Consider the following 15,901-nt stretch of genomic DNA (forward strand, 5'->3'; position numbering starts at 1 on the left):
GCTGGGTTTTCATTTGCAGGGAGAGGAGGCTGGAAGAGCCAGGAGCAGGAACTGAGCTCCCGCCCCCTCTCTGCCTCCTCTCCACCCCCTCTTCGCCCCTCTGCACTATTTGCAATGAAAGGAGGCTGGACGGGGGCGGGGATAAGTCCTGAGAATTAGCCCCACCCCCCATCCCGCCTCTCCCCATTGCAAATAGTGCAGAGAGGGGACAGGAGCTCAGAGCACTGCTCCTGGCTCTTCCAGGCTCCCCCCCCCTGCACAGAGAGACGACGTATATTGGCTGGGTGTGAAAACCTAGACGATATGCAGTCGTCTGAATCCAGCCTTATGTATATATTGCTGTTTGATTCTGTAATTTTTTTCTACCTAGTTATGTAATTATTCTATTTACTATCCATGTCCCCCATGATGTCATGTAAGACCTCTGGGGGACATTCACAAGTGTTTTTTTTTTTTTTTACATTTTTCCACTGTAGCTGATGCATCCATAGGTGCCCCAGTTATAAGGAAAAACATCCCCTGTAGTGACATTAGTCACTGGCAGAGCTGATCAGGGTTTTCTAGGACCCTGGAGCTCTGCTGTGCCATAGATCACCCAGTGGACACTGACTGCCAGCTCGCATAGTGAAAGAAAGTTTTCCACTTTCACTTTTTTAGTATAGAGCGCTCATTGAGCGATGTGTACTAAATAAAGGAGTCAGAAAGGGTTAAAACCCACTTCTCCCTCCTCCCGGTTATCAGCTGTGACTAACAGCTGACAACCCATCCTGTCTCTGATTGCAGAAGCAGGAGGCTCAAATCCCCATCGTAATTTTACATAGCCTGGGCTTTAAGCCCGGGACCAAGCGACATAAATTTACAGTGCTTGGTCCTAAATGGGTTAAAGAGAATTTGTCACTAGATTGAACAATTATTAGCAGTGTATCAGTCATTCATTAAACTTTTTAGACATTGTTCTTTTACTAATCCAAATGGACCATTTGGAACCAAATTAACTAGGTGATTTTGCCCAATGTTATTTCAAAGGAGAAAAACATTATTCCTTCCGCCTCTGATATTCTCATCTTCAATAAACCTGTTCTTTCATATATTTTAATTGAAAAAATAGAAAACCAGTAACTATCACAGGCATTTTATTTTCCTTCCAGTCCTAGGCAATGTGAAACAGTAGGTTTTGAAAAGTTATGTGCAGGTCCAGCTTCTGTCAATCCTGGCGTTTGACTTTTAACGCTGGGGTAAGCGGGCACAGTACATGGTGGTCACTCAGATGATGTGCCAACCATCAGAGCAGGTGAACCTCTTACAGGACCCCTTTCCCAAGTGACTTGGGAAATGTACAGAAGGGTTGTCATCCTAAAACTACTGTTTTAACCGACTGTTATATTGGCAATGGAGGCCACAAAGGCTACACTTCTTGGCTTAAACTTCGTGTCCTCCAACAGTGCCCACCCTAAGGCCAGCCGCACACAGCGGAGTTGGATTCCGCATGTGGGAGCCAGCAGCAGAATCCAACTCTGACTCCGGCCAGGGGCTCTCTGTACCCGTCAGTTCTGTACTGCAGATTACCGTGAACGCTCGCCATCAGTCATGCGCAGTACAGATTTTTAAAAAATCTTTTACAATTTTTTTTCCCCCTCTGCTCGCAGAATATGCAATTTGTATTCACGATTGTGAAGGAAAAATCAAAAATGCATGCTTTGCATTTACACATTTTGCCACAGATCCTCCGTACGGTCACCGATCGCGGAATCCGCAATCAGAATCTGCCCGTGTTAAGCCGGCCTTAGACAAGACAAAACCTGAAGGATTTTCTGTTTTTCTATGCCAGATTTCTGTAGGATTATTTGTTTTCGGAGTTAGAAGAAAGACTTGCAGACTTAGAAATACATATTTACTTACTGATTCCTTTCTAGATTTGATACGCCTTGGCAGAAATGTATCAAAACTTCTGAAAGGGAAATATAGAACGGTCGCCAATGGGTTTTTTGTTTTCAAAGACTAGCTGAGAAATGAGAGTTGTAATCTGATTTGTTGCTCGATAGGACTTCTCCTTTACCTTTTCTGCACTGTCACTCGATGATTTACTGATTCCATGATCATGTAACTTGCACATTTTCAGCTGCATGTTCACTAACCAGGCCTCCTCTGATTTCTATATGTGTCTTCCATCCCCCACAAGGACGTTATATCTTGTCCTTTATAGGCTGTGGCTTAGCAGTCGTTGGCACATACCTGCTAATAACGTTTGGGCCCAACAGCCATGAGAAGATGACTGGAGAGAACATCGTTAAACATTTAGTAAGCTGGCCGTTCCTGTTGTACATGGTAAGTTCTGCAAGTGCAAGGGGATGTAAGACGCCGATTGTAAAGGGCAGTAATTTTGGCTGTATGAAAGGGGCTCTCCATCTATATTTTTAAATGCCACGTTGGATGGAGGACAATGGGTGTTTTGTGGCTTTCACAGAATATATTTAACAAGCTGTTATTTTTGTATTTCTCTCTAGCTAATGGAAATACTTGCATTCTGTTTCCTGCTCTATTACTACAAACAGAAGAACGCTAATTATTTGCTCATCCTGTTAACGCTGGTTGCGTTGTTGGGTAATTTACTACTTTTAATTTTTTTTTTTTCGAGTTAGACTTTCAAACTCAGGAATCATAGAACAGCTTATCTCACAAATCCGTTGCGCAAATATATATCCACATTATTTGGTTGTTCTCTCCAGCTGTAATACAGTCACACTTTAGTGTGCCCATGATGTGTCTATAATACAGTGGTGTGGTAGGGGTCGACATGTTTGACATGCTGTACAGGTTGGAGTCGGGTCCCCATGAAAACTTTTATTGTAGTTGAAAAAATAGGCAAATATCACATTCTAAAGGATTTTTACCATCTTATAAAGTGATTTCCCTGCACATTGGCGCCCTAGTTACCCACTGTACTGGAAACTGCCACAGAGCCCTGTTCAAATAAATGGTGCCAAATTCCTGGGAGGGCCGTCATGCAGGGAAAACTTAAAAGGGCATGCATTGCGTAATCTGTAAGGGTCACAGAGGTTGGACCCCAATGTACACAAAGCAATGTAAAGTACTTATCTGTATGTTTTCAGACATTGGTTAACTCCTTCCCAATACACATGATATTATTGGAATACTCCTTTTAACTGGAATTTATATTCTGAAACCCTTTTACATCAACTATACAAGCAACATATTTTTGTTCTGTTTTCTTGCAGGGTCCACAACAGTCATCACAGTGAAGGCTCTTGCTGGTATGATCATTGTCTCCATACAAGGCACCATGCAGCTGGGATATCCCATTTTTTACATTATGTTTGTGTGTATGGTAGCTACTGCTGTTGCGCAAGCCTCGTAAGTATACAGCAAAAGTTTTAATGCTTGAGTAGATTTTTTATCTTGGTACTGTAATAGAAAAATTAGCAGGATTGCTTCTTTTGGTACACTGGCTACTTTGCAACAATTGCTGGCACGTGATAAAAAAAAACTCTTATCAGACATCTTTTATTCCTAGACACAGACAGCATTTTTCTGCTAATTATTTGTTTGTCAGCATAATATATCTGTATGAAGCCAATGTGTTAGTTATACTACATGTTTGGTAGAGAAGCCAAACTTAATTTTTATTAATGACTTTTTCCCTGCAGCTCTCACTCCTCACTGTATTTTTACAGACTGCCATGTCAGGCTGCATTGCAGATAGAGCTTTGACTTTGGGCTTGTTTTAAAGCTAAGAACATTGGCTTTAAAACAAGTCCAGGACAAATCCAAACCTTATATACAGCTTAAGACAAAAGAAGCTGAAGTGAAACCTTTTCCCCTTCCCCTGTCATCTTCAATAGCCTTTCACTGTCAATTCAGACTGTAAGAGGAGAAAGAAAAGTCCTGCGAGAAACTGACAGCTGCAGAGAGGAAGAGACGTGGACAATTTCCTCCTGTCTCTATGTAGATCATCCAGGATTAGGGCTAACATGGACGTTTATGCATGTTATCATCCTCCCTTCCCTTTTTATTAGACAGAGCATACTTGCTCTCAGATTGTCATATATACGGTTCTTTTTTTATTTCAGAAATAGCATGAGAAGATGAGCATTTTCCAAACTAATTAACATTTTATACTGTCACTGTTCTGTCCACATGCGATCTTTCAAGTAAAATATGTTGATTACTTCTCTGGCGATACACATTACATGCTATAGTCATATTACTAAAGATTATTACTAGAGCGGAATGTCTCATACATTTAGAACAGATGGAAAAGATTTCCATCGATCAGAAAGTAAATTTTTAGTCACTGACTGTCACTGTAAGGGCGCCATTGTGCGCAAAAAAAAAGCATCTACTAAAACCATTGGTTTCCTAGGATGTGTTCACATGTCCGTCTTTTACAGGCACAAACTACTCATACCTGCAAAAGATAGGAAGGTCCGTGCTGCACTTGAAGAATCCCTGCGGTAGTCCCCTCATCGCTGAACACTGTGACAGCACTGTAGCAGTGTTCAGTGATGATGGGACTCCCTGCGAGGATGAAAAAAATCCCCTGTCACAGCTGTGGCAAAGGAACGCAATGTTCTCTCATTGCTTTCAATGGGGCCAGCAGTGCTGCCACCGGCCGCATTGAGAGCAATGGGTTGCAGGCTTTAAATAGAAGCCCTTCTCTGAAAATCATCCCTAGCTGTAGTAAAAAATAAATAAATAAAAAATTCAAGAAATGGCTGAGCACAACCTCTTATTGGCTGAGCGTTGTGACCAATCACAGGCAGCGCTTAGCTGTCATTAAATAGTTGAGTGCTGCCTCTGATTGGTCACAGCTCAAGGCAGTGCTTTCTGGAGGCGGGGATTTTTCACACAGCGCTTCTAGGTAAGTAATTTTTATTTATTTATTTTTACTACAGCTAGGGATGATTTTCAGGGAAGGGCTTCTACTTTAAAGCCCTTACCCAAAAATCACTGTGGGGGTTGCCTGTATCCCATTGCTTTCAATGGGGCCGGTGGCAGCAGCACTGCCCCCTTTGAAAGCAATGGGAGAACATCGCGTTCCTTTGTCACAACTGTGGCAGGGGATTCCTTCATCTTCTCTGTATTATTTCAATTGGGCCTGCCACCGACCCCATTGACAACACTCAGGGATTTCACATCCAAGGAATCCCCTGCTGCAGTTGTCACAGCTGTAGCAGGAGATAGTGATCCGCTCCCTTTGCTTTCAATGGGGCGGCAGTAGCACTGGCACCATTGAAAGCAATGGGCATAGAGTTTCGGTCACTCGGATTTTGAACATGCGTGCAACGCCTCCTTTTTTTTTTTTTTTTTTTTGCGCACATAGGTGTGCAAAAAAAAAAAATCACTTGTCTGACTGAGCCCTAGACAATCGTTTTCAACCAGTTGCACAAAAAAAAGAAAGAAATTTTTTTTTTCATATATGTAATATTTGACAGGTTTTTTTTCAGGTGGGTATAATTCAGGTTTTTATTCTGCCCATGTTACAGACTCAACACTTGAACCTCGCACTGTTTTTATTATGGTTCTCATGAACTGTAGGAGATTTGGATGTTGCATCAGTAATTTGGGAGCAAAAAAACACTCATTTTGCAACCAGCTAAAAGCGATGTTAACGTGTTACATTTGATTTAGGGATTTACAGAGTTACAATTTGTAAATGGATGGAAAATTATGTATTTACATAATCCCCAATTTGCATTCTAAAATCGGTTGTCACGTTCCTACAGTTTTGGCACTTCCTTAACATACACATATATGAATTTGCATCTTTCAGTTTTTGTAGAGCACAACTCCTCTGTGGGGTGGAAAAATTGTAGTTTTATAAATTTGTAATCAGAATATTATTGGATTTCCTCCTTTTAATTTCCCTGTAACAAGTGGAATGCAGGTACACCCGGGCGGTAGAGTGCAACTGTAACCTAGTGTTCCACTCTGTCTAGTACTAATCAGCAATGCTAGCCCGGAACCTCCTGCAGTCTGTGGAACCCAAGGTACTTCTGGTGCACGTCACTTCGCCCATTCAAGCACCAAATTCGATAACTCCGTACACTATTGAAGAAACCAATCCATACTGTGGTGTTTTTTTTCAATTTTGTGGAGAACTTTTATTCCATGCTTGACTGAATGTTTGACCTTTTCATTATTTTAATATTCTGAACTAAATAACAGAAATGTCTGTTTGACTGCAGTTTTCTGGCCCAAGCATCCCAGTTATATGACTCTGCCCTGATTGCAAGTGTTAATTACATCATGTCTACAGCTTTCGCTATATCTGCAGGTACGTTTAGTAGGACATCATCTTATAGTCTCCAAACCCCCCCACCTTAGTTTAATACAGTATGTTATGACTCCTTTTGTGTATGTCTTCCATGATTTCCAAAGCACTGCGGAATATGCTGGCGCTGTGCAAATAAAGATAATTATTATTATTATTGTCTGCTACTATAAACAAAGCCAGCCTCCAATGCCACTATAGCAAATAGTCTCCTTCAGTGCTATCTAGAAATACAAAGCCTAAGGCCGCCTGCACACAAGCGGAAATCCCGCCGCGGGATTTCCCGCGGGATTTCCGCCGCTGAAAGCCTGCATAGGAGTGCATTAAAATACGCACTCCTATGCAGACGGCCGCGGTTTGGCCGCGCGAAATCTCGCGCGGCAAACAAACCGCGGCATGTCCACGCACTCACCCGGCCGCCGGCTCCGGGCTGCGCATGCGCCGGCTGCGCGGCAGCCGGCACATGAAAGAGCCGGGGCCGCCAGGCGCGGGTGAGTACGCGCTCGTCCCTGCAGGCGCTCGGGTCGGATCGCGCGGCGAGAATTCTCGCTGCCGGATCCGACCCGCTCGTCTGCAGGCGGCCTAAGGAGCACCTAGTGTATGGATCTGCTTTATCGGCCCTATGATGGGGCATCCAAAAAAATTTGGATGTAGCTATACCCCCAGTATATATAAGTGAGCTAATGCAACCTTGGACAGTTATTCCTTTTTAGCTGATCTCTTCTTTTTTCTTTAGATGGTCATGTGATCTCAGTTTTGCTAGCTCAGATCTACTTAGGGTTATGTATTCTTTTTCTAGTCAGTTTTACAATTTAAGTGAAGCTGTTGCATGAATCCTACCAAAGAAACTGCTTTAAAAGGGATACAGACAGTCCTGTCACATTTACTAATGATGGTCACACAGCTCCTGTCACACAGTTATAATAGAGGAGAACACAACTCATCCTTCTGCCTGTATACTTATGGTCTGTAAGTTATTTGTGTGAAGAAGGTAATGATAAACTTCCCCAGTAGGCAGAATGGTATAGCCTCTAGCTAATGTTGTGCTGATGCATCATGAGATAGATTTGAAAGTGGTGTGACCGGCAATCAGCTGAGGGGTGCAGGGATGGAAAAATGTGTTTTCACTAGAGTGGCCCCTTAAATGGTATACCTGATATCTACTTACTAGTTATATAGACATCTGAATACTTCCCTCTGACTATTTCAATAGGAGCAGTATTTTATATTGACTTCCGCAATGAGGATGTGCTACATCTGTGCATGTTTGCTTTAGGGTAAGTGTAAATATTGTGCCATTTTATGTCTAGTTTCTAGGCCTGCTTTATGGAGGATTTCTCAATCCAGTAAATATTCTGCTTGTCTATTATTGATGGAACTATGATTCCGGGCTTACATATTTGAACGTGCTCTCTTTACTGCTCCGTAAAATGTGACGGCCCTGCATAAATGAGCATTAATTAAAAAAGAAGCTAAATGTACCGTAAAATGTTATTTAACCCCTTAACACTGCAGGGTGTACATTTACATCGTGCAGTGTCTGGGTATGTATGAAGAGAGATCGCGGGCTGATCTCTCTTCACACAAGCGGGTGCCGGCGGTTTATTACAGTCGACACCTGGCGACAACAGCTCCAAAAAGCGGAGCTGTTAACCCTTTAAATGCCGCCGTCAATTTTGACAGCAGCATTTAAATCCCCTGAACGATCGCAAAGAGCCGTGCAGATGTCATGGCAGCCAGGGGCCTTCATGCCCGTGGGGTGGCGTGATAGACTGCCTGCCCAATCGCAGTATCATATAATGCTATGGCATTACATCATACTGCAGAAACGATCAAGGCATCGCATGTTGTTGTTCCCTCTGGGTACTAAAAAAAAATTTAAATTTAAAATAAGAACAAAAATACATATTTGGTATCGCTGCATCCGTAGAAATCCGAAGTGTCAAAGTGGCGCATTATTTACTCCGCACGATTAACGACGTCATGAGAAAAAATTAAGAACGCCAGAAATGCGCTTTTTTTTTGTCACCCTGTCTCCAAAAAAAAATGCAATAACAAGCGATCAAACAGTCACATGTATTCCAAAATGGTGCCAAAGCAAACTGCAGGACGTCCCACAAAAAATGAGCCCTTGCACAACTATGTCGAGGGAAAAATAATGTTATTGTGTTCAGAAAATGACAGCGGGAAATAATTTTAAAAAATTAATATCTTTAAAAATAAAAGTAGTACAGAAAAAAAAAACTATACAAGTTTGGTATCATAGTAATGGTACTGACCCATAGAATAAAGCTATCATGTCATTTTTGTTGCAGTTTGTGCACCGTAGAAACGAGACGTACCGAAAGATGGCGGAAGTTCGTTGTTTTTTTTCATTTTACTCCACTTAGAATTTTTTTAAAGATTTTCAGTACATTATATGGTACTTTATATAGCACCATTGAAAAATACAACTCATCCCGCAAAAAACAAGCCCTCCTACAGCTACATCGATGGATAAATAAAGGAGTTACGATTTTTTTTAAAAGGGAGGAGATGAAAATGGGGAGGGGGGGGGAAGGGCCATGTCCTTAAGGCGTTAAAGGGAACCTGTGATGCCCGCATAACACCAAAAACTTAATTATGGTGTCGTTGGGGTATCTGACGGAGCCAGGTGATGTATTTTTTTATACTCTATGGATCCATCGGTGTCGCCCTCTGAAGTCCCAGCCGTGCATGAAAATCTGAGTCTCTAAAAAGAGTCGGATTTTCCAGTGTTATCAGGACTTCAGAGGATGACACCGCTGGATTCAGAGAGTGGGTGAATATAAAAAATACATCACCTGGCTCCCTGTCACGTCCCCTAACAGCACCATAACTTCGTTTATACTACTGTGGGGATGTGACAGGTTCCCGTTAAGAAGTTGCAACATCCTCAAAAGTTCATATTTTGATTGATAGGAGTTGTGTAACTGTTACTCTTTTGTTGTATCTGCTATAAACACTCCACTTTTAAGTTATTTGTAAGCGCAAAAGATTGTATCTTTTCTCAAAGGTGCCTTATTGCATTTCTGGGAGTCTTCCTCATCACCAGGAACAGAAAAAAGGCAAAAGCATTTGAACCCTATGTTGCCATTACTTCTATGCCAGGTAAAAATACCATATTTGTAGGCCATTGTCAAAAGTTAGGCTGAAACCTAAGATCTTATAGGCTCAGACTAGAAAATCTGAGGCTTGAGTCCAGTAATAGATCATGGACTCCGTTTCATTCCTTACTGTGCAGAACGGTGCAGCAGACTACCCTACTCTGACGCGCTAAAACGCACATTGATTGGCCAATTCATAAATCCCACCTCCACAACGTGATGGCTGTGCTTGGTTTTTTGATTGCCCATCAGCCAATCAATGCAGCGCTCAATGAACCAATCACAGCCATCATATTGGTTCATCGAGCACTGCTCAGCCAATCAATGCAGTGCTCGATGAACCAATATGATGGCTGTGATCAAAAGCACCGCTTCCTGAAGGTGGGATTTATGAATTCCATAAACAAGAAGTGATCTTCTGTGAACGGCCGAGGACTGCAAGAAGTGCGTTGAAGCTCCAGGGAGCAGCAGGAAGGATCTAGACCGTGCCTGGTAAGTAATTTTATTGCTTTTTTTTTTTAATGTAATGCAGCTAGGGCTAATCTTTGGTGTAGGGCCTATTCTCAGGGCAGGTCTTATTTTTGGGGAAACAGGGTATATAAGAGAAAAGAATGTTGGGCCTTGAAACTACTACTTTTGTGTTCAAAGGAAATATTCACCTAAAACTGTCAGCAATTTATATGGTTATTCCGGCGATGTAGCTTTTTTTCCCCTATTTACTGCATGAGTGAAAACTTATAGATCGGTGGGGGTTTGACCGCTTAGCCTTTCTTTGCCACACTTTCAGTCGCTTCTACACTGCAGCTCCGACCAGACTGACGTCACTTCTAATGGAACGCTGGCTGCGTATGCACACTTCCCGCTCTGTTAATTTCAACGGGGTGACACAAATGCGTGAGCATAACGTTCAGCTACTTTCATCAGCCCCATTAAAATAAATGAAACGGCACCACGCGTCTGTAGACTGTGTTCCATTCACTCCGGTCAGTGCTGCAATACAGCAGTGATTGGAAGTGGGGCAGACAAGAACTCCTACTCTTAGAATCGGAGTGTGAAACGGGTTGGACCCCCACCAATCTATAAGTTTTCACCTATCTAGTGGATGGGTGAAAAGTGGAAAAGAAAAAAAAAAGCCACCGAGCAGGAATACCCCTTTAAGCAGCATTAGTAAGAGATTACTGTGAATAGTTTCATGGGTAAACATAAGGTCTTACTATAGTTAATGATCTTAGCATCAGCCGGCTACAGTATATACACACAAGACTGTTGAATTCCTGGAACTGGTCACCAAGTCAGGGTCCAGATCCACTTTTACTATAAAATGCAGGGTTATGCAGCTCCTGCTAACTACATTAATCTGGTGGTTATACTAATCCTGAAATCAATGGTGACCTATGTATATTTCACTTGTGCTTTTACCCTGAGATACTCTGGAAATGAACAAACTCGTTCTATCCGCAGATTACCCCTCTATGAGAACTAGCAAGCAATTGTGGAAAGCATCTATGCAATATTATTAATAATATCTAATTACCTGTATACTCCTTTGCTGTAGGGGTGATCAACATGCACGATAACGGTAGTACCATCCAACCTGAATTTGGAAGCTCATTTTCCTATGGAGCCCTGCAAAGCAATGACAGTTTGTCAGAAATCTATACACCAGCCACTCTTCCTGTTGTATCAGAAGAAGCATCACCCGGACAAGCTTATAAGGTCTTGGAACACAATAAGAGTGAATAGGCAATTGCCTAAAGGACTGGACAAAAAAGTTTTAAGTGAAGCCTTTTTGTTTCCTCCCCCCTATGTATATACAGAATTTTAGCCCTAATGTCAGATGTTTATTTTTACTCTCCCATTGGAAGCTGTTTTTAAGTAGCAAAATTCGTGTTCCGTTTAGCACTACCTCGGTGGATTGTGTCCAATGAAATGTCTTACCTACTTTGATAAGATTGATGTATAAAGCTGAATTTAATAGAATTTAACTTATATTTTATTTTCATGTTTTGAACAAAATGTAAAAGTGTTAAAAGAAAAACTAACAATAAAAAAATGAAACTGAAAACAATGTGTTTGTGATCCTCTAGTTTTTATTGATAGGCCAGAAAAGAGTAACCTGAGTCCACAGGAGTGCACGGGGTTCCCATGCACCTCAGTAATTCAAAAGTTGTGTCTGAGCATCTTTAGATAAAGAATCAACACAATAGAAGAAAAAATGAAAAATTCTAACTTGGCACTGAGATTCAATAGCCTATCGTGATGCCAAATAGCCGCAACCAGACAGCTCAGTAGCAATACTTCCTTCTGTACCTGAAGGAAGTTTTTCTGCGGGCCGGTACAGTTACAACGATACCAAAATTCTTTTTTTTTAATTTTTTTATTTTTTTTTAGATTTTTCCACTTTTCCACAATAAAACCCCTTTTTTAGAAATTCTTTTTTTTTTTTCTAAAATCGCTGCATTCAAAGTGCTATAACTTTTTTATTTTTCTATGGACGGAGCTCTCTGAGGGCCTGTTTTTTGCGAGACGAGCTGTAGTTTTTATTGGTACCATTTTAGGGTACACACTTTTTTTTATCACTTTTATCGTGTTTTTTTGGGAGGCAAAATGCTAAAAATTAGCATTTTGCCTCAGTTTTTTTAGCATTTTTTTAATGCTTTTTGCCGTGCAGGATAATAAGCCTGTTTAATGTATTGGACGCGTCGTTACGGACGCGTCGATACCAAATATGTGGGATTTTTAATTTTTATGCTAATAAGAGAAAAAGCATAAAAAAGGGGTTTTTTAACTTTTTTTACATTTTTATTTTTTACTTTACTTTTTTTTTTTACACCATCTGTGTCCCTCTGAGGGACTTTTACTGCAGCACTGCAGATCGCTACGATAAGGCATGGCAGGACTTCTCTCCTGCCATGCCTTATCGCTTACTATAGCGATAACAGGCTATGGCAATATAGGACGCCGATATGTGGCATCCTGTTGCCATAGCAACCAGCCGGGCTCTCGCGATGTTATCGCATGCCCCCAGCGTGGAGGCAATGGGATTTGGTCTTGGGTTCCTACAGCCCATGGTTTGGGAAGTATAAATCCAATGACAGAATCCCTTCACCTTCTATCCTCAGTATACATACTTCTAAAACCACTCTCACACATGCGTTCAGTTAAACGCCGCTCGGAACCGTGGTATTTTACTGCGATTTCCAGTGGCGTTTCTGAACGTATGGTACAGCGTTTGACAGTACTTTTAACGCATTCCATCATTATGATGGGTGATGAGGTGCGTTAAAAAATGTGAAAATGCAGAAAAATAGGACAGCGCTCGAAAATCAAGTGTAGGTCTGCGAGGCCCCATTAAAATCAATGGGAGCGTTGTACCACACTTATTGCGGCACTTGTGACACCATGCTAACCGCGGTAAAAAGCAGCCGATGTGAAAGCGGCCTAAATAATCAGCACATAGCGGAATGGCTTCTAACTGCTACAATCAATTCAATGCTGCGCAACTGTCTGCGGAGGATAAATTGGATGCGAGCTATTGCACTCGGCACCACCATTATGATGCTCCGCTTTCATCCCTGCTTTTTGGATAGAGCACAGCTCGCACAATCTGAATATGCTCTGTGAAGTGTGCTCCAGTAATGATGAACTAACTGCCAGAGCATGTGTTCCAGAGATGCTCCTGGCAATGATGAACAGCAGAGCACGTTTTCTGCACTGCAAGCATGCTCAGAGTACAAAGATGAATATGCCTTTATGATGTCATGGATTACTCTGGAAGTAATCTAAAAGTGAAATGATGAATATACTAGATGTGGTGCTTTCATTCACAACCTCCTATGTGCCTATACATTTTGGTCCCTTCATTACTAAACTGGTTAGATCATTATGGCAACTGGGAGATGATCCCACACATTTTAATACTGAGCTGGCAAGGATGTAGGGTGTCATGGCCATGAAACAGGAGGCATAGCCAAAAATTGCAGCGTAGCTCTGGGACATGGCAAACTAATGGACGTCAATGCAGGAAGTCACATTGTGGCTCAGAAGTTGCCATCACCGCAGCTCTACTCAGCCACCACAAGTAGTCCAAACTTGCAAGATGACTTGAATTGTCAGGTCATGGCAACTTGTGAGATGCAAGCTGACAACATTGACTTCCATTGGTGTGCAATGTCACAGGGTTACCCTGGGCTCTTTAGCCACACGACCTGTGTGGCAGCCAAAATCGTAATGAAGCCGTAGTCTTAGGGCCGGCTCACAGGAGCATATACGTAAAACACTGTGTTTTACCACTGTGCGAGCCGGCGATGTGCAGGCATATTGCACCGCGCATAACAAGGTATCTCATGCGCACTGTCATGTGCAGTCTGACTTGTTTCCTTTTTTCAAGGCATATGCACAGCGTTTATTACACACCCAGTTTATTACACACCTATTATACGCAATAAAAACCCGCTAGTGTGAGTGGGTCAATAAAAATCTATGTACTTTCATTGACTAGATTCACCGCATATCACATGTGCATAAAACGCAGTGAAATCCCGCTCATGTGAGCCTGCTCTTATAGTAAGCAACCTAAGTATCAAAACCCATTAACCAATAATGGCGCAATAGCAACGCTTTTGAACTACAAATGGTAGACTGTATACGTATAAGGCGCTATACTTTCCTTTTGCCTGAAAGAATAGCGTAGTGATGTCCACCTTAGGGCTCCTTCGCACTGGCAAAAACATCGCGCGATTTTCTCATGATGCGAGAGTCAGTGAAAACGCAGAATTTTGAAATCAATGATTTTCAATGGTTTCATTCACACCCGCCATGTTTTCACTCATGCGATGTTGAGAGATTTGGAAATCGCAGCATGTCCTATCTGTCTTGGTTTGTGATTCTTTTTTTCTTTTTATTTCCCATGTTTCCCTATGGAGCCTTCTTTTTTATCGCACTGCAAAGTATGAACTTTCATACGATGCAATGCGCTTTTAACATTAGAAATTCCTATTGACTTTACCGATAAAAACGTGCAAGAAAATCGCAAGCGGCAGTGATGTTTTTACAAGAAAAAGCATTGCTAACGCTCAGACATCTCATGAACAAAGTTGCGATTTTCCCACATTGTTTCCACGATCGCCGGTGTGAAGGAGCCCTTAAAAGGATCCAGCACTCTGTTATTTTGTTATTCTGCTCCTGTGATGGAATTTTGAGTGAAATAGCTTGACTGAAGTGTGAACAGAACCTTCTATAATGTTTATTATTGTGCGGGAAACATGAACATGCAGATTGCACATTTTCTTGTACGGATGGAACTGCTGCCATCTAATCCTCCTAGGAGCCCGTACATTCTAGTCTCCTCAGTACTGAATGTATGGGCCGCTGCGAGAGCCTCCTAGGAGTTAATACATTCTAGTCACAAGCGTCTCCTGGACACATTAACTTTTTCCACCCCACTTCTGCCCTAATCAGCAATTCCAGCAACCTGATTGGTTGTTTGGGTTGGCTGGATATGCAGGAGGATAGACTTACAGAGGTGTGCACGTGAAGCCCGTGCTGAGCCGTCAGTGGCAGTGATGGGAGCTCGCTGCTCATGTTTATGCAGTACATATGGTGTGTTGTGTGAATATGGTGCATATTAGCATGTGGTGTGTTATGTGGCGCATGTTAGTGTGTGGATATGTGTGTTAGGCTACTGTGTGGTGGTGTGCTAGCATGTGGGCATGTAGTTTGCGTGTATGTGTTGTGTTAGTGGTTTTTTGTGGTGTGGTCGTGTGTATATGTTACATATTAGCGTGTGTAGGCTGTGTGTGGTGTAGCCAGAGCATATAAGCGTGTGGTTGTCGTGTGTATGCGGTATGTGAGGTGTACTAGCATGTGCTTGTGTGTATTCAGTATGCTGAAGCATGTGTAGGCTGTGTATGTGTTGTACATGCGCATGGTCCTGTTTATGCAATATGTGTGGTGTGTGTTGTGTGAATATAACACATATTTGTGTGTGTGCGCGATGCATATTAGCACATGTGCGCATGCAATGTATATTAGCGCATGTTGGAGCACGTGCACTGCATATTAGCGCATGTGCGCACAGTGCATATTAGCGCATTTGGGAGCACGTGCACTGCATATTAGCTCATGTGTTTGAGCATGTGCACCGCATATTAGCACGTGTTTGTGCGTGAACTTTAGCGTGTGTACATTAGTGCGCACATTAGCATGTGTGTTTGCGCACCTGTTTGTGCACGGGGTGCATATTAGGGTGCGTGCGTGGAGTGCATATTAGTGTGTGGTTGTGAGTGTGGGGGGTTACTTGTTAGCTTGTGGTTGTGTTTGACATGTCTATTACCCTACACACACAACCACACGCTAACAGGCACCCACACACACACACACACACATACACAACCACATGCTAATATGCACTCCACACTCGCACACATCCTAATATGCACCACGCATGCACATGTGCTAATATGCAGTGCGCGTGCTCAAATAC

The 15,901-nt window shown here is 42.3% G+C and overlaps 1 protein-coding gene across 4 annotated transcripts in view; it reads left to right on the forward strand.

The window, feature by feature from the left end:
- Nucleotides 1-11,485, forward strand: part of NIPAL3 (NIPA like domain containing 3) — a 31,374-nt gene extending 19,889 nt beyond the window's left edge. For 3 of the 4 annotated variants that reach the window (XM_066575087.1, XM_066575088.1, XM_066575090.1), the window contains 7 exons: nt 2,180-2,325; nt 2,505-2,601; nt 3,237-3,372; nt 6,207-6,295; nt 7,506-7,569; nt 9,327-9,421; nt 10,973-11,485. In XM_066575087.1, the coding sequence (XP_066431184.1) occupies nt 2,180-2,325; nt 2,505-2,601; nt 3,237-3,372; nt 6,207-6,295; nt 7,506-7,569; nt 9,327-9,421; nt 10,973-11,160 (815 nt within the window). In that variant the 3' untranslated portion in view covers nt 11,161-11,485. The remainder of the gene's footprint in view (nt 1-2,179; nt 2,326-2,504; nt 2,602-3,236; nt 3,373-6,206; nt 6,296-7,505; nt 7,570-9,326; nt 9,422-10,972) is intronic. The other variant, XM_066575089.1, reaches the window with a different exon arrangement.
- Nucleotides 11,486-15,901: the final 4,416 nt, after the last annotated feature.

The sequence above is a fragment of the Eleutherodactylus coqui genome, chromosome 1, assembly GCF_035609145.1.
Source record: "Eleutherodactylus coqui strain aEleCoq1 chromosome 1, aEleCoq1.hap1, whole genome shotgun sequence".
NCBI classification, from domain to species: Eukaryota; Metazoa; Chordata; class Amphibia; order Anura; family Eleutherodactylidae; genus Eleutherodactylus; species Eleutherodactylus coqui.